We start from the raw sequence: 26,571 nt of genomic DNA, 5'->3' as shown, positions 1-26,571 counted from the left end.
ACACAATACTTCACCAAAAAGAAAAATATAACAATTATGTCATTAAAATTCATTAATAAATGCCTTAGAGAGTTGATAGCTTCTGATTGGTCGAGACTTGATCAAGTGGGAGTGTATTAATGGTGATTTAAAGACCAGCTTCGAGAACGAGCAATAAAAAATGGCCCCTGTACCAGCTATGGCCAAGTTCGGGCAAGGACCATTAGTCGACTAGTGGTTGATTTGTGACGTACCTTACGCCTGTGCACTGATAGCAACGTGCGAACGTCTCTAGTCAAACGCTGGTCAAAATGTCATCGCAAAACGTCTGGATCCTGGCTCTCTGCTTGCGTTATGAATGCGCGCGGCTATTGGTTAACAGCGAAGCAACCAACCCCAGTAGGCTGGTTCCAAATAGTTGACTAGCGTAGTCAACCACCGTCGACTTGACAGAGTTCGGGCTAACGTTAGTTAACCATTGGTCAACTATAGTCCTTGCGCGAACTTGGCCATTGATCCAGCATCATGTAAGCCAAATGATTGGCCAAATTTACAACAGTCCTACGGTAGCTTGTAACAATACAGCAGTACACATGCGCTCAACCACCATCGTGCTAGATTTACATGTGCATACGCGAGCGAGGCCGGAAATATGAGTGTGCTGCCCGAGGGTGATGGCTTCAACCCGCCTGGCTTGAGGTCGAGTTAAAAGTAATCCTGCGCCTCATTCCATTCTTTTCAAAATAATCCCGGTGTGAACTGGTTAAAAAACAAATACAAAGGCGATGAAAAATTTGTGGGTCTTTCATCAAGTTTGACAAGTCTTCCCCACCTTGAACGGTAATGACAAATGAACACATGTCCTCGTTTTCAGCAACATCTTGCGCCGTCAGAGTGACGACGGTGGATCCTATGTTGAAGGTGTTGCCTGAAGCGTTGGACATCAGGGTGGGTCTGTTGCCGTCGTTATCAGTCAGGGTCCGGGGTGTGATTGTCACCGTAGCAAAGGCCTCTCCTGGATCCGTGGATGTGATATTGTCAGCCGGGCATTCCAGGTCTGGTGGCTCCATATCTGCAAGCAACAGTTGTGTTTAGTACTTACTCATGCATGTTTAAGGTACAGTCCATCATTTGCAGCTATCCAAAAAGGAATTGACATAATTATTGTTGAAAAGCATACTTGGTTTAAACTCCCTGCAACGTAATTCTTTCTGTCAAGTTGTCATTTTGGCAAAGCGCGCAGGCGTTGACACGATGCACACGCGTGTGATTGCTCTATATTATGTCAGTTCAGTGCGCGACATGGCATAGCTGCTATCAGCTCAGACAGAACGTGTCTTGGACGTTAAATTCAGGCCAAATTCACAACATGACTCAAAAACTTTTGATTTGACATCGAGATCCTAGAATATTGTTTTCTTAGAATATACAGCATTCACTGAGCTGAAACTTCATCAGGTTTTAGTTGTTCAGCATCCTTCTTTAAACACTTTTGTTGCTTCAAACGAACATAATGCACAAATTGCAAATGATGGACGCTACCTTTTAAGGGCACATGTAATGCAATTATTTTAATGCAGTCCTTGAAAATGCACTGGGGGGGTGGATTCCAGCCCCCCCCCCCCCAAGATCTCGGCCATCGAGTGACAAACAATTTTGAAACTATGTAATGCATAGAGCAACTCATAATGGACATACCCAAGAAATTTCATGACTATAGGTTAAAGGGTTTTGGAATTATGGCTAATTATTTATTCAACTGTACGAATGGTAATTCTGCCCTATGTACACGAGGTATATGGGAAAATTCAGTTTTCACTGCGCATAGCGCCGGAAAATTATCCGTGGTCAGATTTTTATATTTCTGGTATCAAAAGATGTGCAAGGCTTGAGGCTAAAAAGTCATAACAGCTTGGGTTGCAAAAAAATATTATTTCAAGGCCAATCGCTGAAAAAGTCGGGGGGGGGGGGCGATTCCCCCCCCCCCAGCCCTTTTAGGGTTGAGTAATAGATTTAATCCTAAGGGTTCTCCTTTACTCACCTACTACTGTGACAGTAATCGTTGCCATGAAGACGTTTCCTGATGGGTCTGTTGCGTTGTATGTAACTTGCTTAGGACCTATGGCCAGCATACTGTTATTGGCCGGTGACGTGGTAATAGTCACCTCTCCCCCAGAATTGTCCATCACGTTGGACGGCAACGGAAGGCTGACGGTGGCGTAAGGCTTCCCTGGATCAGTCCGTACTTCAAAATTTGACGGTGGGGTAAAACTTGGAGGTTCCATATCTGATCCAATCAAAAATGAGAATTTCCCGCATGAGACATTTTAAATTCTAAAATTCTTAAAGCTTTACAAAGAGCCCTGTTGTCCACTACTCAAAGTGCTCCAAACTGTCCTTGCTTTTCAAGACCCTTTTTTTGAGACAGAGGGTGTCTTAAAAAAAGAACCTCTGAGCTCCCTCTTTTTCACAGTTTTATAAGAAATACATCACAAATATTGATACATATTTGGAGGGTATAGTTCATTAGCTATTCAACATTGAAAAAATAATTCCAATTGGGTAAATATTCATTGAGTTATGGCCAATTAAAAATAAGTGCCGTTTTTTAAAATCTGTTCACGGTCTCAATTGCCATTTGTAAGGAATGTAATTGATTTGGGGCGAGGGTAGTTTTGTTTTCTTTAATGTTTCAATCTTTCTTTATTTGGTTCTTTTTTAATTCTTATTTTTTTGCCACAATGGTCATTTGTCCTTTTGGAAGTAATGGTAGTCCAGAAAAGGACTGTTTGGTTAATGTCTTACAGGTTTACTGTGCTGCTCTGTCTCTGCCCTCGACTTCCCTTTTCATGAATGCAAGTTTCGGCATTGTTTTTATTGCCACAGTCCAAATATCAGTTGCGGTGGACAAAATGAAAAAACGGCGCTCGTTTTCAACTGCCCATAACTCCATAAATATTAAGTCGAGTTTTTCGTTGTTCAAAAGCTAATGAATTACTCTCTTTACATATGTATAGATATTTGCAATGTATTTTTTTATAAAGCTGTGAAAAAGAGAGGGCTTTAAGGGTTCGGTTTTTTTAGACACCCTGTATAACAGTTTCACACAATAAATCAGGGAAAAGATACAAACATGTCAGTCACAAGAGAGGTCACATGGCAACACAAGAGGCAGGAACAATGACAAAGGAATGTTGACTTGAGAAAAAAAAGACTTGTTTAAAAATGACTTGCGATGCCTTTTCAACTCTTGTAAATTGATCAAATGTTCATATACTGTACCATAAATTGAGACCATGACGACACATGACGCAGCGTTCCCGCTGTCATCGGTGACCGTGTACGTGACCATGTGATTAGTGCCGATACCGAGGGTGGGTGACCCAGATGGATTGGTCGTCACCGTCATAGTCATAGAGTTGTCACTCGTTGTAGCCATGGGCAAAGTGACAGTGGCATTAGGTCGTCCGTGGTCGGTATTTTGACTGAAGTGGTCCGGGCACACAATGGTAGGATCTTCTTCATCTGAAAGACAAAATGTAGAATAATGGCTCTGAATATGAAAGTCTTAACAGGAATATAGGATCAGTTGCATTTGTCGTAATTTTATAAAATGGACCAATTTTAATAAGGGCTACGCATTTATAACAGACATCCCAAAGCAGGCATTTTTGGTCGGTTAAATGTCTTTCCAAAGTCAGATTCCGACCAACTCCGACGTTGTTTTTTTGGTTGCCGCCATGGTTGAGAGTGTTTTTAGAAGTTGAAAACCTGACAAAATCTAAATTCGGTATATGGTCAAATTATGACGTCAGTCTGACCATGATCTGTCCGGTTAAATGGACGTCGACACGACGTCAGATTCTTGGTTGAATTTAGGTCAGTATATGGTTGAAAGTGTAAGTTATTTAGACGTCGAAAAATGACCAAATTATAATGTCTGTTTGAGGTCAAAACTTGACGTCTATCTGACTGGTTGCAATAATGTCCTTTCGATGTTCGGGTTTTATGGTTGAAGTTAGGTCAGTATATTGTGTAAGTTCTGTAGACGTTGAGGTTTTCTAACATTAGTTAATGGTCAAAATAGTGACGTCAGTCTGACAACAAAAAAGTCAAAAAAAGAAAACCCAAATGTCAGGACCACTTTTTTAATGAAGTTCTGCATGTAGCACTATCAAAATCTAGGATATGAAAGCCCAATAAATAAGCTTTCTTTTAGTGCAAGAATCATTCAAATCACTCATGTACTTTGCAAATTACGGAATTTTAAACACAACCACCGTTTTAAAGTTCTGTCCACGGATCACAAAAAAGTAAGTGTTCTTTCAGCAAAATGAACACAATTCACATATGAATTGTTTTCGTTGTGCTGAAAGAACACACACCTTTTTTGTGATCCGTGGACAGAACTTTAAAACGGTGGTTGTGCTTAAAATTATTATAAATTATTGAGTTAAGTTGAGTTTTTCTTAGGCAGAGACTTAACAAATTTTGAACATGGTAACTGACCTAGATACATGTAGCTCTACATATTCTAGTCTAGGGGCTAGACATTGTTATGGTTTGATACGCGATAACCCACCGCCGCGAGAGGGCATTATCACGACCAACCAATATCACCCAAAAACCTGTTGCGCGCACATGTTTGCCCTAATATATGCAGCGCGCATTCAAAACATTTCAATGTAGCTCCGGACCAAACCATTACATTTCTTCCAGTAGTATAAAAGAGGCAGCAAGACTTTTGTGCAACTTCACTGGTCAGCTGTTTTGTGGTGTGTGGTGTGCGTGGGACTGAAAATGAACCGTAATTGCCAGCACAAGAAGCGCATGCGTACTTAAGTTTCCCCCTGTCGTTGTTCCTGACCAGTTGTAGGTCACTTAATTGCTCTTCTTCGAGAACATGACAATGAAGCAAGGTGTCTTCAACAGTGGGCAAAAGCAACAAACATTTTAAGTTTTCATTTCACATTTTAAGTTTTCATTTGGACATTTTGCTAGGAAATTTGGCATACAATAAACTGCCAAGCCTAAAGAAGTTGTGGATTGAATTTCAAGCAGCTGATGGTAAATACGTCGAGTTTATCAGATTTTGATTCACTGATGTTGCAAACATTCGAGGACAATGCCAGGTCACGGTTGGAACTGTTTTGCCAGATATATCCAAGCAAATATGTCACCCCTTACATGCATATTTTGGCAAATCATGTTGCCCACAGTCAGTTGTTTTTAGTCAACAAAGTCTTGAAAATAACTAAAAGATCATATTACTGGTTATTTTTTCCGAGGTACAAATCACAAGAACTTAGTTGCTTAATTTCAGACAGGTAATGGAAAAAACAAAATTGCGTAGAAGACTTGGAGCTGGAATGTAGGCGGAATCTCAAATTCAGTGTAACTTATGTGGTATCCTATTCCTATAGCAAGGGCACAATAGAAGAACATGTTCTAAGTAAAGGTGTACATTCGGGTCCATTGTAAAACCAAACAACTTCAAGTTAATTAATGTACACACAGAGTGCAAACATTAAAGAACAAAACTACCAGAATGAGCAATGAAATGAAATAAAATGAAACAAAACGAAACGAAACGAAACGAAACGAAACGAAACGAAACGAAACGAAACGAAACGAAACGAAACGAAACGAAACGAAACGAAACGAAACGAAACGAAACGAAACGAAACGAAATGAAACAAAATGAAAAAATAATGGTTTTTAACCAGCTATTGTCCCCCGCGGTATGTTGTCCCTGCTTGCGTGAGCTTTAAACCCCCACGCGCAAGTGGTATCACCCACTCACGCCATGCACGTGGGTTTACAGATAGAGATATAGCAAGCAAGAAATGGCTTAAACATTTCCATATGGTGAGCTACCATCCGACTGGCGTAAGGCTCGTGTTGTAGGTATCTATGAGAAGGTCAACAAGGGTGAACCAGCAAATTACCGCCCTGTCTCCTTGACCTGTTTATGCTGTAAAATGTGTTTAATGGCACACTGCGGTATTTTTGTAGGCCCCGTAAAATCAATTTATTGTGGCATGGGTGGCTTGTGCGTAAAGCACTCGCCTCTCACCAAGGTGACCATGGTTCGAATCCTGGCCGCGGATCGCATGTGAGTAGAGTTGTGCGTTGGTTCTCTCCTGTGCCACAACGGTTTTTCTCTGGGCCCTCTGGTTTTCCTCCCTCCGGAAAAATCAAACACTTTCGATCTCAGGCTGTGCTCCGTGATCATATGTGGGTCGATGTGGCCGGCAGCCATAGGCGCCTTTACGTGCCAGCGGCCCGACCACGTTGTAGCCGCGTCCTTCGCAATTCAGCATACCAGCTGCGAGTAAGGATGATTAGCCTCCCAAATTATTATTATTGTTATTATTATTATAATTGCTTGCCAAGGGGTGTCGGCCCCACCAGGCTCCCCCTTTGCGATGGCGCCGCTGCCACCACCATGCCACCTCCACCACCCATGCAGAAACCAACAGCAGACGGCAGGCACAAACTGAGCATATGAAACCCAACCTCTTCAAGATATAGCAGCAATACTTTTAGGAGAGTATCAGATACAAGATGCCATGTAGTAGGGCTTAGGTAGTGTGTTTCTTCTCCATCAGATGAACAAAGCAGAGAGCTGGAAAAGGAAACGAATGAAATTGTCAATTTTCTTAAATACGAACATATTTTTCAAATAATGGGGACTTGTAAACTCGTCAATCAACATAGTGTAGGAAATTTGTCTCATGTTGAGATGTGCGGTAAATTGACAGCATTTGTTTTTTACATTTAGGCCTAAGTAAACCTTGGACAAGATGATGGAAAGCGGGAAGAACATGCAGGACAGCTGATTAGCTTGGATTGTCTACTTCGTCAAATGTTTAATAAAGGGCACTGTTAGTGTAAACTTCGAATTTGAAATAAGAATTGACAATAGCACTTACATTAACAACTTTCTAGAATGAAATTAGGCCTAAAGTATTTTCCAATGAATTTTAATGTTAGAACTGTAGGGAACCTATATTCTACACATATATTTCAAGACTGCCGTCCCTGCCCTCAAAGAAATTGCAAATCCCTCCATGATAACTCAGAAACATCATTTGAAACTTACCATTTTCAGACAGGTACATTGCAAATGCCGATCATAATGTGCGATCTTGATGATAGCGGTTCAATCGAAAACTTGTGCTTGTCCCACACATCTTGATGTCGTATCTTGACTTGAAGTTAAGATCAGGTGGGATCTCCAATGTTAATCGCAGAGCACAATCATGACAACAATTAAGTGGCATTGGCCAACATTACATGATGTAGGACGATAGTATTGTTGAAGGCGCACAAAACTTGCTCATTTTCGATTTCGGCCACCATGTCTTTTCTGTTGCAGCAGTGCAGTTCGCTTGGCATGCAGTGTCACACACAGGGCATAGTATGCTTACGTGGGATACGTTTGGACTACAATTTTTACCATTTGGCGCGCAAGGCAGGAACTTTGGCTTGAGGCCAAGACAATTGGCGCTGCAACTACGTGGGAAAATCATCAAAACGGACGTTAAAATTTGGTTGAAACAATGACCGGACATCAGTATTATAATCCTCAGCTAGCCGACCACAATTCAACTTCTTTTTTTGGATTTGTTCAAGTTGAAAAGACGTCCGATAACGGACAAACTATTTTGGTTAGAAATATATGACATAATTACGACGTTGCACATGCATTTGTCAACGTAAATCAAAAAGTGTGGGATTTTTTTGGGGGGGGGGCTGTTCAAATTCAACGATCATGCACACGTCGCACAATAGTGTGCAAATACCAGTGCTGCGGACAAGCGAACATAAATAAGTAATATTATACTATAATTGTCAATTTTTTTGCTAGTGTTTCAGAGGGGGGGGGGGGGGGGCCTCTGGATCCGCACCTGTACACAATTTCCTCTTCTTCTTTTTTGTTTCGTAACATTATGTACTTACAATCAAGTGGGCTATTTCTTAATATTTTGGCAGGTTTGTTTTTGTGTGTTTGTGTTAATCATCATCGGCACCACGAATTGACACTCACACGCAAGTGGGTGTCAGTTTGTGAAAACCACGTTATCAACAATTTTGGTTTCACGAACTACAATTTTTCTTTAAACCATGTGTAGTAAACATATTAAAGATTACAAATATGAAAAAAAATCTAAAATCAAACAAATATAAATCACTCCCCATTTGTTTTTTTTTCAATTTTCTCTATAGAGTGACTAAATAAAACGAAACCCAAATGTTAGGACCAATTTGTAAATGAAGTTTTACCAATAGCACTTTCAAAATGTAGGATATGAAAGCCCAGTCATTAAGCTATCTTTTAGTACAAGAGTCATTCAAATCACTTATGTACTTTCCAAGTTATGGAATTTTGAACACAAACACTGTTTTAAAGTTCTGTCCAAGGATCATAAAGAAAGGTAAGTGTTCTTTCAGCGAAACGAAAAACAATTCTCATAGAGATGCACGTGAACTGTTTTCGTTTTGCAAAAGAACACTTACTTTTTTGTGATCCGTGGACATAACTTAAAAACGGTGTTCGTGTTCTAAATTCCATAACTTGAAGAGTACATGAGTGATTTGAATGATTCGTGTACTAAACGAAAGCTCATTGATTGGGCTTTCATTTCCTAGATTTTAAAAGTGCCACAGGCAAAACTTCATTCAAAAATTGGTCCTGCCATTTGGGTTTCCTTTTTTTTTACTCACTCTGTGCTACAGCCTGTGCTGAGTTCTGTCTCATTTTGCCAGAATGCCTCACAAATTCGACTGAGCATATCCACGGTCAGAAATAAACAAATGTCTGACCGTAATTCTGCCCAGTGGATGCGAAATCATACCTCGGACTGTGATGGTGAAATTGCAGGTGACGGTGTTGCCTGAGTCGTCCGTTGCAGTGAACGTCACCACCGTCATACCGATGGAGAATGGACTGCCCGTGGGAATGTCTGACGTCGCTGTGATGACGCCCGAGTTATCGATGACCGTTGCTGCGAAGGTAACGCTAGTCGTGGCCATTCCCGAGGGCGTGGTGGTGTTGACATCGGCCGGACAGGCCAAGTCCGGCGTTTCAAAATCTGAGAAATTGAAACAAACAGGTTGGAATACGTGGCAATTTTTATTGACTGCATATTCCACAAAAAAAACCTCATAGTTGATTGACACCTTGAGAAGTATGGTGACGTTCAAAATATCTGACCAATGGTCTTCTGATTCCATGGCTCGATGCTGTAACTGTCCCGGGATAGTTAGCTCATACACATGGGTGGGAAGCAAATTGGGATAAAGTGTCTTGCCCAAGGACACACGTACCACAACCCCACAGGCTAGATTTGGACCAACGCGCAGCTGAATTCTCCACAAGATCTTGAGTTTAATACACAGACCATGAGGCGACAGATCATCTGCAGTTCAGCACTTTTTGGGGGGGGGGGGGGTTAGGGGGTAGGAGGAGAGAGTAGGGGGTAGGGGGAGGGGGTAAGGGGTAGGGGGAGGGGGGAGGGGGTAGGGGAGCACAGGGAAGGGAATGGTGCAACTCACCAACAATGTTGACAGTAAGATTACACATTGCACTGTTCCCTGAAGGATCAGTTGCAGTGTAAAGGACCTGGTGCGTCCCAATCACCAGCCTGGTGTTGCTAGCCGGTGATGTGGTGACATCAACAATTCCCCCGGAATTGTCCGACATTGCGGCGGGCGGCGAGAAACTGATGTTGCCGTAGGACTGCCCTTCCACAGCACGCACCGTGATGAGGGATTGACACGTTATCGAGGGTGGCTCCTTATCTGAAACAATAACATCCAAATCTTTTTATAGAACAATCTGTAAGCAGGCCCGGATTATCCAACAGGCACAGTAGGCACTGTGCCTCAGGCCTTCGAAACATTCGGGGGCCTAGGAAAATACCGCAGTGTGCCATTAAACACATAAACACACACGTATCTTTATTAATACTTGTGGACCCTTAATCCTCATTCCTTTTCGCAGACCACATCACTCTACAAAACGTGAGTAAAGCCATCAAGTAAAAAAAAAAAAAGTGTCTAGGAAAATCTTGAGAACTGAATAATATTGTTTTAGTTGTGAAAACAAACAAACATACCCTCGATAGTGACCGTGATATTACACGACGCAGTATTCCCACCCTCGTCCGTGACTGTATACGTGACCCTGTTATCGCCTATACCGAGGGTTGGTGGATTAGGCGGTTCATGGCTGACCGTCAAGGCCATCATAGAGTTGTCACTCGTTGTAGCGGCTGGTAGGCTGACTCCTGCATCGGCCCTCCCCATATCGGTGTCCTGCCTGAAACTGGCCGGGCACATGATGGTTGGATCTTGGATATCTGAATAGAAACGATACGATGCAGAGAAGGTTATCGAGTATCAACGGTGAATCCAGGGGCCATATATGGGCTAAAATCTTTTTTGGATTCTAGATGCACTGTGGTGCAATCTGAAACCATTTCTGACCACTTTAACTAATTCTTTTTGCAAACAATCATCATTTAGACATCATTTTTGAATTTGGAGTCATTGAACCATCTATTCTGATATAAAGAATCATATGTAGGCTACAACTTTTATTCGGGGATGAAAAAAGTGGGGGGGGGGGACAAATGATATGATATCCCCCACTTTAAAAAGTGGGGGGGGGGGGACTTGCCCCCGTCCCCAACCGATTGATGCCCATGACTGGGGCGGGCCTCAATTAAGGGATCGTTTACTCATAATGAGGAGCGTCAGAGCTGAGAGCATTTTAAAAACAAGACTTCATGCTGATGAGTGCACAAAAGAAGTTAATGTTTTAAAAAATGACTCTGAGGAAACCTCGTGTTTATTGTAACATCCAAAAAAATGTTAACCACCAAAACAAAATTAGTGTGTTTTTTTTACTTACCAACTACTTCTACATCGAACATACACGTGGCAATATTCCCATCTGCGTCAGTGGCTGTGTATGTTACCTAGTTTAGTGAAAAGGAAAAGAACATTTCGATCAAATGTTATTGAATGTTATACTTGTACACATTCCCCCCCCCCCCAAAAAAAAACACCCTAATACCCTCACATATTAATAAGGGAATAAATATGTGCCTGGCCAGTATTAAACACTCTGTTTAAGACCGGTGCGTTTGGTTAAAAAAAAATTGGTATAAAAATCACACTTTTTGGTCCAAAAATCAAAACAAGTCAAAAAATATAAATTTCTAACAATTTTTTTTCAACAATTGTACTTCATGTTTTTCAAAATACCCCTGTAGCTACACACAACCAAAAGTTTCTTTTTGGGTTTTTGTGTATTATAGTAGTTTCCATGTCTTAAACAACCCCTTATTAGGAGATATATGCACACGTCAGGCGTAAGGCGCGATGTCGCGCAGAACGCAGCTGTGCCGATGAAATACTGACTCACTGGTAGTATTGCACAAGCCTTCGTGTACATTGTGAGCATTCAACCAATGAAACGGTAACAAAAAGGCACTGGATTCAAAGAAATCAAAATTGCAAGAGGCACTGGAAAAGTGTTTCAGACCAGCCAGCCATGTCTTTATCAACCGCGACGGGCTCTCGACCAGTAGGAATGGGTTAACTGTCTTAGATATTTTTCAATTATGTATTTGTGTCAATTTTCCAAAGAACATTCATATTGTTTTATTGACCAAAGTTCCAAAAATGAACTTACTCATTGTTTCCTAACAGGCTTGATATGATTAGTGGTGACTTTTGCAGAATCCTGGGTTTTATAAACCCCCCCCCAAGAAAAGAAAGGAACGAATGTTGCATCCTGACCCCACTTTTTTTCATCATATACTATCTCAATGAAGGTCATTGCCAAAAAAAATGTTAAAAAGACATGAATCTGGGAGTGAGAAACATTTCCAACTTTGTTAGAAAATACTTTGAAAATGCACTCAACTCTCCATCGACTTTGTATAGGATACTACATTCTTCAACAAAATTTTCAAAAAAATTCACTCACCCGGTGTGTGCCAATTGGTAAGAATGTATTGGGATTTGTGTCGGTGGTAACTGTAGGTGACATTTGTGAGTTGTCCGTGGCTGTCGGTACGACCCAAGTGACCGTAGCACCATTGGAGTCTACAGTGGCATTCACACTGAAGTCAGCTGGACAATTCATAAAGGTTGGGATCTCCGTATCTGTTCAAGCAAAACAGGGAGCCACTTTTAATGCAGTTCCTGACAAATTTTGTTAGTACAGAAATTGTTTCCCTACAAAAAAAAGAGTTAGCTGTCAAAACTGTAATCATATATTGGAATTTCAACAAATTTACACAATTTTGAAATTCTCTGAACCACTTCGCGCCGGATTTATTTTTGCCCAAAAATTTCAAAAGGCAAAATTTTCCAGCCAACTTCTGATATACAGCCAAACGCCACAAATACTGATTCATGAGAGTGATTTCAACAGTATTTGTACAATATTTCTTGCCGAAACCTCATATCTTTCTATACTCCAGGGTGTGGCGCATGCACTGGAGCGTAAATTGTACAACAGTAGGCCGTGCACAACGGCCCACACAATGCTAAGCACACGGTGCGCCTCCACAGACTACACCTCCAACAGACTGTACTTTACACCGTCCTTAACCTCAAAACTAATTCTATTATCACTTGATATGTAGTCATGTATAAACGACTGCAATTGCCAACAAAAAAAAGTTGGCCTTTTTGTCCACTGCCGGAATCCAATGAACCGTACATCCATTTCTTGTAAGCTGTGCTGCCTCACTAGTTTTATGCGGCTTTTTGCCCATGGTCTGTGAACACGTATGCCATTAACAAGTTTTCACACTGTACAAACTACACATCTGATATTTTATTCAAAGTAGATTTAAGGGGAAAATGATGTATTTCAAAAACAAAAATAATTACTGTTAAAGGTGAAAAATGCTTAACTATTTTTTTGCAAAGTATGCTTTTTGGGTCTTTTAGGGAAGGAAAATGTTACGTAAAGAAGAGGTGACACAAGAGGTGACACAATGACAAAGGAACGGCCCGGTTAATTTGAATAGTTTTTAAAGGGAATTTACAACATTTGCAAACATCAAAAAACAAAACTACCAAATTATCACGAAAAGCCTTACTGGACTGTCAAGTGAATGACAGTCTAAAGCATCTTGTACTATCATGGCACCTGGTGTGCTGACACTTTCAAGAAAAGTGGTATTTTTGTGTCAATTTCCAACGCTGGTCGGCCGACCAGCATTGGAAAAAAATGGCTTTTTTCAAATACTGCTCCCAATTTATCATATTTAGGTAGTCAGCATTTTCTTTGCAATCGATCACACACCTGTGAACGGGTACGAGCCAGCTAGACTGATTCTCTGACCTTACAATTCCCCGACGTCTGTAAATTGCTCTGTTTCATCTTAAGTGGGGTCAGGGAACCAGACTACAAGGACATGATTGTTTTTCTTGGTTTTCCCAGCATCTGCAAACCCAAAACATCAAACAATTTAGTGTAGCTACAAAATACTACCCCCCCCCCCCCCAAACCATCCATTTCTTAAAATTACAGCAAAGGCAAAATGTTGTATATATGCCTTTATTTGACCTGGGACTGGATGCTTTTTTTGTCTAGCAATTATACACTCGTGATGGACTTTTTTTGTGTCTCACCGTTAAAGCGGATTTCCACCTGAAACACGCAGCTTCCCTGGTTCCCGGCATTGTCTGTGGCTGTACAGTTTACACTGCTCATCCCATAGGGGAATGACGATCCGCTCGCCGGCGTGCACGTAACCTGGGGTGTGGCCAAGACATTGTCAATCACTGAGGGATCGGGCCAAGTTGCCGGGGCGCCACCATTGGGGTCGTTGGTATTCGCTCGCAAATTATTGGGGCAAGTGATACGTGGGTCTTCTCTATCTGTTGATACACAAAAAGCAGTGTTGCAAACATTAACATGTATGTCATTATGTGTAATAGTCATCTAATACAATAAAGCATGTCACGATGTACTAATATGTGATGTACACGTGTGCCATGTACCAAAATAAAAACACATAAAAGATATCATTTGCAGCTATCCAAAAAGAAACTAACAAAATTATTGTTGAAAAGCTTAATGGTGTTTAAGATAGTAATGGCTCTAAACTCCCTGTGAAATTATTCTTTCTGGCATTCTGTCATTTTGAAGAAAACAATGAAAGAAGGTCATTTCCAAAGACGCGTCTAAAGACGCGAAGCTGTGAATGATGGGTGCACGCAAGCGTTGACAGGACGCACACACAGCTGCTATTATTCATCAGTTCAGTGCGTGACATCGCGTAGCTGCAATCGACTGAATGAGAACATTGATTCGAGATGCTGATTTCAGGTGCAATTCAAAACATGACTCAACAATTTTTAGAATTGTAATCCAGATCCTTAAATATTGGTTTCTTGGAATATACAGCATTCACTGAGCTAAAAGTTCATCAGGTTAGTTGTTGAGTATCCTTCTTTAGATTTTGAGTACTTTTGCTGCTTCAAATGAAAACTTTATGACAATTACTGCATTTAAAACCGTGGAAGCATTTAAAACCCCAAGTCCAACTACATGGATCTACTTGGCAGAAACCATTGCTCAGAATATTTCTCCTCGCTCAGCAAAAATAATTAGCTAGGAGACAGTGATGCACAAATGTTTCTGGAAACATTGTTGCTGGGTCCTGTTGTTCAGCAAAACTTTACGGAACTATCCCCCAACTTACCTTCCACGGTAATGGTGAAGGAGCACCGGTTCTCGTTGCCCGCCTCATCGGTGACGACAATGGTGACCGTGTGTGTGCCAACGATAAACTGGTCCCCCGGATCATCGGTCATCAGCCGCGTCACAGCACCGTTGGTGTTTTCAGTGACGGTGGCCAGGGGAAAGTTCACACTTGCAGACTGTGACAGCTGGTCCGTGGGTACGGTGATAGGCGCCGGGCACTGGATGGCAGGGGGTTCATCATCTTTAGGGGAAACGAAAGCGATTTTACAATATTTATTTGAATAAATTATTTTTTTTACTTTTGTGACGATGCAGACTTGCTTGATTCACAGCAAATAACCGCTAGCCCTGTCCAGCTGTGCACTGCGTCTCTGGAATTCCTTGCCAGACGAGTTAAGGGACACAAGTGATACGTCATCATTCAAACGCCATCTTAAGACTCATCTTTTCAATCTATCATTTAAACCACAGTGATTTGCTAGTGACTGGCGCCTTTGAATGGTTCGCCAGATACTGTGGGCCTTATAAATTATCTGTTATTATTATTAGCCCTCTTGTCTATTTGCCAATATAGGATCAGGAGTCGAACTGGGATATTCACTACTTTTTGTGGTATAAACAGATACCACAAAAATAATATCTGTTTAAAAACTATTACTATACCTCATACATATTCATGATCGAGAGCCAAATTCTCACTGGTCCATTCACAATCACGTGACAGCCGCTAGTTTTGCTGTTTACCAAACGCGCACGCGAGTATTCATGCACACGTTAAATACGCATGCGTAGTAGACTATGGCACGGGTTACCCGTTTGATGATCCACCACGCATGCGCTTTACAAAGCAATCGTGGAACTCTCGCACGGGTGTAGTACGCACACGCGAACATCGCCCTAGCTACACATGAAAAGATGGCAGCACACGTAAATATTAATCAGCGTTTTTCCTGAGCCTGATGATGCCAAACTTGAGAATATTTTGGACAATAAAAATGCATCCTCTACTAAACAAAAAGTTGTCCACAAAGCGGTAGAAACTCTTCTCTTAGGAGTTAATGTATTGCAAAAGAACTGAACTTTTCTGGGGTTGAGCAATATTCTTCTGGTTTGCTGGACATTTTATGCGACAAATTGTAATGGTAGCTGAATATGAATGAGGTCTAATAAAACAAATGTAACATGGTTTATTTTGGGTGGATAGTCGATATTAGCTCCCCTCAGTATTGGAAGTTTACAAGCTAGTTCCCAAAGCAAATTTTGTCAACTTCCAATACCTCGGGGAGTGAATATCGACTGTCCACCCTCAAAACCATGTTATATTTGTATGATAACTTATGTTGCTATCACGACTTAAGGTGTGATCCCTGGACGCATGGCCTATTGCCCTATGGGTTTATGGCTTCTGACTAGCATCCTAGAACAAAGACGTTGATGAACTGGGGAACCACCCCCTTATAGGGCTGGATAGCTCAGTTGGTAGAGCATTGGTGCAGCATTCCTGAGGACTCAGGTTCAAACCCCGCTCCAGTCAATTTCTGTGTTCAACTCAACCATTATTTGAATTGTACCAAGTCAGTTTCCTGAGGTGGTTAATTTGATGAAGAAATAAAAAAGGTAAAACACATTTGACGTTACCGACAATCGTGATCCAAAAGAAGCAGGTTCCCCTGTTGTTTGCAGCATCAGTCACGACGTAATCAACCTTAAGTCTGCCGATGGCGAAGGCTTGGTTTGGCTGGACAGTTGGCGTCATTGTCACTGGACCCACTGTCTGGCTGAGGACATTCGGTGCATTCCAGTTGACAACAGCAGTGGGCAGTCCCGTGTCCGTGCCCCTCGAGATGTCGTTGGGACATTGCACTAGTAGGGTTCTTACAGGCGGAGCAACTGAATGTAAACGGATGGAACGGGATGAATCAATACAATATCTTGTAAGATAGATTTTTGCATTGCGGACTTGGCATTTTCTCAGCAACCCAATGTGCTGTTTTGATGACTATTTGAAAGAATAAGCTCTAAGCTTCCATCTGATATCCAAAACATACCAATTCACGGATCACATTTTTGAAAAAAGACAAATGTGCTAAATGCAGGAAGATCCTTAAAAATACTACGTACCTGTATTAGGACCGCCCCCTGGTTGTGTTGGCACTACTGGAGGTACTACTGGTGGTACTGTTGATGGAACTGCTGATGGAACATTCAGGAAAAAAGGGGCAAATGAACAAAAAGAATATAGACATTTACAGTAATTCAGAAATCAACTGCAATTAAGTTAAAGCTGGTATATACGTGCTTTTCCGAACGAATCTTAAAAAGTGGTTTTAAATAGTGTGCTCCAGTTCATACCACAGATCCTACGTTCTATCAGATTCTCTGCTGCTTTTGCCTCTTTTCGTCTCAGAGGGTTGCAAAACCCGTGGTGGTTTTTCAAGTCTTGTTTTACGTGGTTGCACTATATACCATATACACATACATGTACATGTTCATATGCACATTATGTACATGTGCAGTTAGTCTGTTGTAAATAAACTTTTAATACATAAAATGACCAAAACTTGAGCATTTATAAATCATTTGCCATTTGTTTTTGTTAAAAGAAATAAATTCATCAGTTACAGGAGGAACCTTTTAAAACATTATTCAATTTTGAAAAAAAAAATGAACGAAGTAATACCTGGAGTTACAGTATCTGTCGTTGCATCTGTAAATCGATCAAGAAAGAAAACACTTATTTCAATAAGGTAGCATGAAAGCAAACATCTAGACAAATGATTTGAAAAAAAAGGAGAAAAGTAATACTACAACATCTTGAATTTTTTTTAAAATTTATATTAACTACTTGAATCTTCTTAAATTAAAACATATTGAAATGTGAAAATTTGTTGAATCAAATTGAACACATTTTGTCTCTATGAAATTAATTACTTGGCAGGACGACTCCAAAAATGACGGCAAGCGGAATGCCGACGACTAGTACGACGACAATGGTAACTGCAGTGATGGCTGCCACGACCAGCGGCCCGGAGGCACCAGCAGGTGCTGCAGCTGCCCCAACGAGAGGGCTGCCGCTGTCATAGAATGGCTTGGGGCGACCATGGAAATTCCTGGGCACAAAAGTAATAACAAAGATGGTGAATATTTACATCAAAATTGTGAGTGATTTGTGAGTGTCATGGTCTTTTAACATGGGTGCAATCAGTGGGGGAGGGGGGGGGGGGGACCAAGTCCCCTCCACTGTTTAAAGTGGGGGGGGGAGAGATATTTTTTGTCCCTGAATAAAAAAAAATGTTGCCTATATAATGATTGTATAGCTCAAAATAGATATCAATGACTCCAAACTTCGAAAATGATGTTTAAAAGATAATTGTTTTACTAAAAAAAAAATTGGTTTAAGTGGTCATGCATAAATTGTCTCAGATCGCACCATACAGTATCTAGAATCCAAAATTTTTCGGGGCCCTTAAATGGGTCCTTGACCCCACGTTGTTAGGGATTAATGCTGATCAAGGTAGGTCCCCCCCCCCCCAACTTTTGAGAAGTGATTGACGCCCTTGGACTTTTACAATCAATTGTAATAACAATTTCGATTTCATATCAAAGAACTTAACAGATTAATGTTGCTCCTGCACTGCTCTTCAACAAGTAGTTTTGAACTCCTGAAATTGTTATTTTCCTTGTTTCTTTCTTAATAAAATTTAAAAAATATTTGCAACCCTTGGAAAAGGATTTTAAATTTGGATTGCTTTTGCGCCTCTAACACGCAAAAAGATCAGCCTAAATTATTGTTGAGCCACAAATAATTTGAAATTGTAAAGTAAGTACATATACTCAACAACTATAAAATACAGCCATTTGGAATATTCCACAACTATAAAATACATTCATTTAGAGTCTTAAACCTTAAGAAAAATCTTAAATTCGTTCTCTCTCTGACAAGCTGGTCTCGGCTTCTAAACGGGAAAGAAGCATCATGAAAAAATTTCAAAATGTACTTGAAAATGAATAAGGCTGTCCTGAATATACTAAATATTAAAATATTCGATCAACAACTGAATATTCCAGTAGCTTTTTGCTGCTTTGAATATTTGAAAACAAAAAAAATCACACACATACATGTACACACACGACTGTTATGAAACTTTATCACTGTGGCGTTTTATTGTCAGGTACCACTTTTGTTGGTAGACAATAACGTTTTTGTCGACGGCGGTTCAATGTTTCTATCCTTTTAGCAGGTTAAAGCCCCTGACAGCTATAAAACATAGGCCCCCTATTCGATCAAACTCAGTTTTGAGTAATCGAATACTAAAATTATTCGAAAAATGGACAGCCCTGAAAATGACACTCTGACAGAAATTAAGGTTGAAATGTAAAATGTTTCGGGTATTTCACACATGTGCGAATTTTAAAAACCTATCTTTTCAAGTTTGGAGGAAATTGTTTGGGAGTCTATAGCTTGGTATGTACATGTAAATAAGATTTAAGGCTTTGCTTGGTGGAGTATCGGTATCATTTCGGTTTGTGGTAACACCATGTTGTAATAACTACTGCCCAAAAAGATTTTGTCCTGTTTATTATCAACTTTTGCTAAGTAGTTTTAGTTCTGATAAGAACAGTCTTGCTTTAAGTTCTAAAAGAACTGGTCTTTGGTTTCAACATTTCAACCAACCAAAACGATACAACACAGGCGAGGTTAGGTCAAAAAATGAACGCTGGGCGTGTTCAACTTCACAGTCACCCGGATGTTCTTCACAATGTGCAAAGTTAGTGTTGTTTACGGGAACCAGTAATGCACCAGTGGTCATGTCCCCTGCAGTTATGCACCATGCACGGTATTTCTATACAGTTTACTACTGTTCAATATTTCAATGGGTAGGATGGAAAAAAAACTTTCATTCTAGAAATTCAAAACAAACTTTTCAATTCTATCGGGGCAAAGGTGGGAGTTGTTATTTTCACACTTCACTTCATGTTTGCTATACGTACATATACAACGACTCCGTGTTTCATTTGGTTGGACTGTACATGTACAAGTTCACTTAAATGAACATAGCCTGGGCCTCAATGCAATTTTTATGATAATGGCAGAGTGACTCTGAATTTGTTGCGCAATGAGGAAATTTGTAATGCAATGACCTCAATGCTTTATGCAGTTTTTTCCTTCAAAGTTGTGGTTTCAGAGTAATTGTCACAAATCAAATCACAAGTTTTGTGTTCTGTTTTGTAAGATAAAGACAGTGAATTTGTCGCTTAATGAAGACAAGCATTAAACGCAATGATCTCTGTAGCTTCATGCGCTTTGCTTCAAAGTTGTTGCTGTTTCAGAGTTGTTAAAACTATTGAACTATATAATTTTGTTGCGGTGCCCGCTGCTGGATCACTAACCAGCCAGCCGATTCGTCATGCTCGGCTGTAGCCGCTTCAATAGGCACATGTGTAATTTCAAGCCGTAGGGCGGTAATTTTGACATGGTCTGAGTGTTCAGTCTCAACACCTTATACAGGGTGAGTAAAAAAACAATGAAACCCAAATGTTGGGACCATTGTTTTAGGGAAGTTCTGCATGTAGCATTTTTAAAATCTAGGATATGAAAGCCCAATTCATAAGCTTTCTTTTAGTACAGGAATCATTCAAATCACTCATGTACTTTTCAAGTTACGGTATTTTAAACACAACCACCGTTTTAAGGTTGTGTCCAAGGATCACATAAAAGTTCAGTGTTCTTTCAGCAAAACGAAAAGAAATCACACAGAGATGTGTGTGAATTGTTTTCGTTTTGCTGAAAGAACGCACACCTTTTTTTGTGATCTGTGGATAGAACCTTAAAACGGTGGCTGTGTTTAAAATTCCTTAACTTGAAAAGTACATGAGTGATTTGACTGATTCTTGTACTAAAAGAAAGCTTATGAATTGGGCTTTTATTTCCTAGATTTTGAAAGTGCTACATGCAGAACTTCAATAAAACAATAGTCCCGATATTTTTTTTACTCACCCTGTACAGTAGGCTTGTGCGGCACTCGATTTCAAGAGTTCACAGTATATACTGCATGAAATATTGTGGCATTTGGTATTATTGATATGAAGTTGTATGCCTTTTTATGTGCAGTACCAATTTGGAAACACTAGAAAAGTAACCCAATGGGAAAAAAGGTCAAAAAAACACATGTACCAATTCAGGCAATTCACAATGCAGTGCGCTACCAAGAGTTTGCCTCAGAATTCTTTTTATTTTCAGTGCATTGTGGGAGATGGTCGACAAATTCGCAGCACCGGACATTTGAAAACTTTTTTGTTCGTTTTTTTTTTCCTGGTCAGTAGTATGGTAAGCTTATGATTTGAGTATCTGTTTGCCCTTTCCTTTTGTTTTTATCAATATGGTGGTTTTTTTTGTAAGGCGGCAGAACGCTATGCCCCAATCTATAACAAATTAGCTCAAGTTGTCTAATGACACTCGTTCAAATGGGTCATGCTTTGTCGACCGTAAACTTAAAAAATGGACTCTCCATGGCAAACTCTCGGTGGCGCACTGCATTGTGAATTAACCAACAATGTTTAAACTAAAACGCAATGCTGAAATATGTAATAGCGCATACCTCACTCCCTCGCGGCCTCCCGGATCCCGATATTGATATATCGAGTCGCCGAAGTTCACATTGAAATCATTCTGATGATCAAATTTATAAAACAAAATACAAAAATACAATTAGATGGTTTGTTAAATTCTCAACATATATTACAGCCCTTTTGTTTGGAGAAATTGTTAAGAAAATGTTCTAATGTCACTGCTGTCAAAGGCTGCATTAAAACATTATGCAAATATAAAAAAAAAATCATTATTATGTCAACTAAACAAGGGAAAATTAAGCATACCAACTGAAAGTTTGAAATGTAGCATTAAAGTTTACAGATTGTTTTACATCCAACAATTCAACTTATTTTAATTTTACAATATATATGAAGAGTTTGTTACCAAAATGCAATAAACGTTATTTTGTTCCCTTAAAATAAAGAATCCTGTCCTCTCCTGGTTTTTGTAATTTTTTAAAATAATTTGTTTATGCAAATCTCCCATCATAAGGCCAAAGGCCACTCGAGGTGTGGGTTACAGGGGAAAGTGTGGAAGAACCAGCCCCTCACACTGAAACAAGACAAGATAATCTAATCTCTTCACAGTATGAATAGGGTTGGGTTGGGTAACTAGTCCACTGCAAGGCATTAATAATGCCTCTACCATATCAGGCATAGAAGTGTCATAGCCCAGTCTGGGCTTGAACCCACAACCTGCAGAATTACCCGCAGACCACGAATTCAACGCCCCAGACCACTAGCCCATACCCAAAAGTCAGTTTCTACAGCTGTTATAGAGTTAGAAACTATTTAAGAATCAAGTAGGTTTAAAGACATTTAGAAACAGCAGTTATTTTAGGTTTTTATCTATTTATTTATTCTTTAAAAGTTGCTAACTTCTTCCAAAAAAAAACTAGTCGAAAGATCAGACCTTCACCTATGCAGAGCCAAGGTGGAACGTTTGATATATCCCAATTAACATTCAAAGTTTGTGCGACCCCGTGTGCAAGCCAATCGAGTCGACTTTAGAAACTGTTACGACATTCATGGGCGTCACCAGGATTTTTTTCTACAGGGGGGCAAGGCACATTATATCCAAAAAGCCTTGTACATTTTCTAGCATTATTTTCAATTTATTATTTTTTTTAGGTTGAGCGGGGGACATTTGCCCACCCTATCCCCACTGACACCCCTGTGGACGCCCATGTTGTTAAATGTGCATTCAATTAACAGCAATATGACTTTTGGGGCGGTTTTTCTGGGGGGGAGGGGGATGGACCCCTTGCCCCATCCTGGCGACGCCCATGAGGTCATTTCTATCAAAAATGTGGACTAAGCTGTTGATTGGCAAATTTGGATGCCATAGGTTTTTGTAATACAACAACGGGTTACGGGAGTCCCGATACAGAAGGTGCCCGCTGTATGGTCCGAATCTCGAGGTCAAGACGCAGTCTTATTTTGCATAATTAATCGCCGAATCTGCTCGCATCGCATATCATAGAACTTGCTATGCAAGGGGATATTCCATAGACTACCAATATACCTGGTTGAGAAACACACCCAGAATGCTGTGCCACTTCAATCTGCGTCATATTTCACACAAACACACACCCTTACTTTCGTTTCGCATCACTGTCACTGAACTGTAGGCATGCAAATTACGTATACGAATGAAAAGGATTTTACATTGACATTTGACCGCAATTTTTATTTCCGCCTGCACTGTGCAGTGTAGGGCCTATACCTTTTATTCTTTTTTTTTATAACAACAGCCAAACAATGCATATGTTTGAAAAGTTTCTGTTCCTTCAAGGCACACGTTAAATATAACATGTAGTTGGTGGATGTAATTGTTAATGGGCCATAGGAAACACACCAAACCATCTATTTCATTTTCCCCTTATTGATTTAGAAATACATTCTGAAGCCTGACGATTTAGGGAGGGTTTCTCGACAAAAGTAGGGTTCAAATTTGAAACTTCTTTTTCTCAAACAAACATTTTAGTACAGCAGAGATTGTGCCTGTGATGATAGAAACGTGGAATTGGGCACACAGTCAGAGTATGTCATGAGAAAGATATTTGGCTATAGGGCCATCGCAGATTGGTCCTTTGAAAACTTTTAGGTAGAAAAAAAAGTAATTTTCAAGATTTTCGAAATGGCTGCCTTTGTTTGTTATTCTACCTGTGTTTTTTCAAAGGACAAATCTGCGATGGCCCTATAGCCAGATATCTTTCTCATGACATACTCTGACTGTGCGCCAAATGCTGTGCTCGTATCATCAAAGGCGCAATTACCTCACATATTTCCCCTATCTGCCCCACTATTAATATATAAACTCGTTCTTTAAAAAATTAAAAAATAATAGAAATTTATTGTGCAATACATTCTGCACCCAATAAAAATACATAGTCATAAAAAAACTGTTCCCACATTGTAAAAAAAATATATTTTCTAAAATGTGAGGCAAAACGTGATGGAACTGCATGGGAACAGGTTGTGGAGAAAAATGCCAAAAAATGAATGAGGTGATTTCTGTTTATTATTTTCAGATTTTTTTGATATTTGTCATCTTTGATATGTCTGCTACACATAATGTTAAAGAAACAGTTTAAAAATCGCAGAATAAAAGTTCTTTAAGGAAAAACAATTAGCATCTTTCATTTTCACGAATGCAAGACTCTAAACTTTAAAGACCTTTTTCTAAGCATTTTACTTCTTTGATATGTTGATGAATACGAACTTTTAACAGCCATAACTTGTCAACGGAATGTCTGATTGAAGTGCAACAAACAGTATTGTAAGGAGAATATTATTCTCTTTCCTAATACCTGCAAACGCTCAATTCGACCTCTGCCCAGTTCTGTCTCATTTTGCCAGAATGCCTCACAAATATCAAATTTCAGAAAATCAATCTTATCAACTTTCCCATTTATGACTAATTGAGAGGGGAAAGACACCGCTTTTGTGAACAAGGTGATTAAAAAAAAAAAAGGAAACCCAAATGTCATGATCATTTTTTTAAGTGAAGTTCTGCATGTAGCACTTGTAAAATCTAGGATATGAAAGCCCAATTAATAAGTTTTTTTTAGTACAAAAATCATTCTAATCACTTATGTACTTTTCAAGTGATGGAATTTTAAACACAAACAATGTTTTAAAGTTCTGTCCACAGATCACAAATAAATGTTAGTGTTCTTTCAGCCAAACGCAAACAATTCACATAGGGATGTATGTGAAATGGTTTCATTTTGCTGAAAGAACACTTACAGTTTTTTGTGATCCGTGGACAGAACTTTAAAACTTGAAAAGTACTTGAGTGATTTGGATGATTCTTGTACTAAAAGAAAGCTTATAAATTTTGAAAAGTGCCGTATGCAGAACTTCATTACAAAATGGTCCTGACATTTGGGTTTCCTTTTTTTGTTACTCACCCTGTAGTCCATTCAACAGGATTCCTCAACAAGGAGAAAGTAAAGTAACTTATAGTTCTGTACCTTAGCCAGTCAACACTAACTCTTCATGTTCTATAAACTCTTCAATTTTGATGAAAAATGAGGAACAGCAGGAAATTGGATGTGTGCTAAGAAATTCTCGCTAAAAATCCTACCAAAAGGCATTTCAAAGATAGGCCCATACTTGTTAACATTGTGACTTATATTTTCCCAATGATTATAACTCAAGTTTTCAACTTCAAACTTTTAAAACATACTTCCGGCTTGATAAATCATCAGAAATAGTGTAAAATGCTACTAACTCCTCAGAAAATATCTTCACACACAGTGCACTTTTAAAAATGTGTAAACAAATATTTGGGGACAAGAAGGCCAGCCCCAAACCTTTTGAAAATAAGACTGCTACCATGCCACCTCCCATTTTTTTACCCCTTGCTACAGAAATGTTACTGTGATCTTCAAAAAACTTTAATTTGTCAGCAGTCCTGCCTGTCCAAATTAACCTTGAAACAATTGAGTTAAAAAGGGCATCCACATTGCTCATGCCAAGTGTAAAGATTTTAATCTTCACATTACTCAATGAAATGTGGTATATAAAATAGTTACCGGGCATCCAAATGATGCCCAAGAGACATACAATTGTGGCCTCACTACTTCTAGAAATATTGCGCCACCATTCCTACGAATCTTGGATTCATATTAAACATGCTTGGCATGTGATTCACAAATGAAAGCAACTTTCTTTGAAACCAGGAACTATTAAACAGAAACAAAAATATGTGTTTCCGTCACTCAAAACCTACAAACTCTTACCCTCGTGCCCATCGTGTCCGTGATGCGAGTCTACGAGACTTTCAAACCGTCTCCACTTTTTTTCTCAGAGAGTTTACAGCAGCTCAAAGAGGTGTGCCACTTTTTTGGCAACAGCACCAAATTCCACAACATACACCCTTAACTCGGCTGTGTCATTGTCATACCGCTCAGAGCTATAGCAATACTGAAAGCTGTGAATTCAGGCCCGCGGGGGCAATAAGAATTTTACATGGGTTGTAAGTCATGCATGAACGTCGTTCTCGCCCAAAAACCTGCTGAGCCAGAACACTAAGGTCTGGTCAGGGCAAACAAGCCCCTGCCCTCAACAATGGGAGAAAAAGTGTGCGCGCTCAAATTCAAGGTGGCCCCTTTGTGTTGCATGAACGTGTACAAGTGTACAGAATTGGGCTGTTGAATAGTGGTAAGATGACAATTCCCCTAAAAAAAACAACTGGGCTTACAATGCATAACACTGTACTGTGGGCCTACTACCATGGAAAAAGCAAACAAAAAAACTTTAAAAAGAAAAAAAAGAGGTGTATTAATCAAAAACCACTAGGTGACAACAAAGACTTCCTTCCAGAAAAAAAAAATGTATACAGACAAAAACTCTTCATACACCAAAAACCTTCCCAGAAATTCAGGACAAACACAAAATCAGAGAAACTTGGGGAAAGTAATGACAAGACTAATGTTCTGAAAAGGCGAGTTTGAGTGAATGACAACATAATTCTTGTGATGGCCACTCTCAGTCTCCTGTTTGTAAAACCTTTATAAAATAAAATAGGCGTACTACAATAAAATAAAGAAAAGAAATTAATGTGATGAGGGATACAAAATTGTTGAAAACTGTCTTGGTGAAAATTGACACTCAAGTAGTAAAATTCACATTCTAGAAATAAGTGTAGAACGTAAAAATTTCTTTGTGAACACTTTTTTTTGTGAACACTTTTTTTTATTAGACACAAAAACTGTTCTCACAAAATAAATGAGCACAATCAATTTTAA

At 39.7% G+C, this 26,571-nt stretch overlaps 1 protein-coding gene across 2 annotated transcripts in view; it reads right to left on the bottom strand.

The window, feature by feature from the left end:
- The window catches only part of LOC119728665 (hyalin-like), a 41,210-nt gene extending 15,369 nt beyond the window's left edge, over nucleotides 1-25,841 (bottom strand). Inside the window, exons 1-16 of one of the 2 annotated variants that reach the window (XM_038200972.1) lie at nucleotides 25,564-25,841; nucleotides 21,322-21,392; nucleotides 17,654-17,832; nucleotides 17,403-17,429; nucleotides 16,844-16,915; nucleotides 16,361-16,612; nucleotides 14,721-14,963; nucleotides 13,645-13,893; nucleotides 11,984-12,162; nucleotides 10,901-10,967; nucleotides 10,104-10,346; nucleotides 9,541-9,786; nucleotides 8,841-9,077; nucleotides 3,262-3,504; nucleotides 2,021-2,266; nucleotides 812-1,051 (exon numbers count right to left, since the gene is read on the bottom strand). In XM_038200972.1, the coding sequence (XP_038056900.1) occupies nucleotides 812-1,051; nucleotides 2,021-2,266; nucleotides 3,262-3,504; nucleotides 8,841-9,077; nucleotides 9,541-9,786; nucleotides 10,104-10,346; nucleotides 10,901-10,967; nucleotides 11,984-12,162; nucleotides 13,645-13,893; nucleotides 14,721-14,963; nucleotides 16,361-16,612; nucleotides 16,844-16,915; nucleotides 17,403-17,429; nucleotides 17,654-17,832; nucleotides 21,322-21,392; nucleotides 25,564-25,575 (2,806 nt within the window). In that variant the 5' untranslated portion in view covers nucleotides 25,576-25,841. The remainder of the gene's footprint in view (nucleotides 1-811; nucleotides 1,052-2,020; nucleotides 2,267-3,261; nucleotides 3,505-8,840; nucleotides 9,078-9,540; nucleotides 9,787-10,103; nucleotides 10,347-10,900; nucleotides 10,968-11,983; nucleotides 12,163-13,644; nucleotides 13,894-14,720; nucleotides 14,964-16,360; nucleotides 16,613-16,843; nucleotides 16,916-17,402; nucleotides 17,430-17,653; nucleotides 17,833-21,321; nucleotides 21,393-25,563) is intronic. The other variant, XM_038200973.1, reaches the window with a different exon arrangement.
- Between the last annotated feature and the right edge of the window lie 730 nt (nucleotides 25,842-26,571).

This window comes from Patiria miniata, unplaced genomic scaffold (genome assembly GCF_015706575.1).
Source record: "Patiria miniata isolate m_02_andy unplaced genomic scaffold, ASM1570657v1 HiC_scaffold_20, whole genome shotgun sequence".
NCBI lineage: Eukaryota > Metazoa > Echinodermata > Asteroidea > Valvatida > Asterinidae > Patiria > Patiria miniata.
This window is presented reverse-complemented; position numbering and strand designations above follow the sequence as displayed.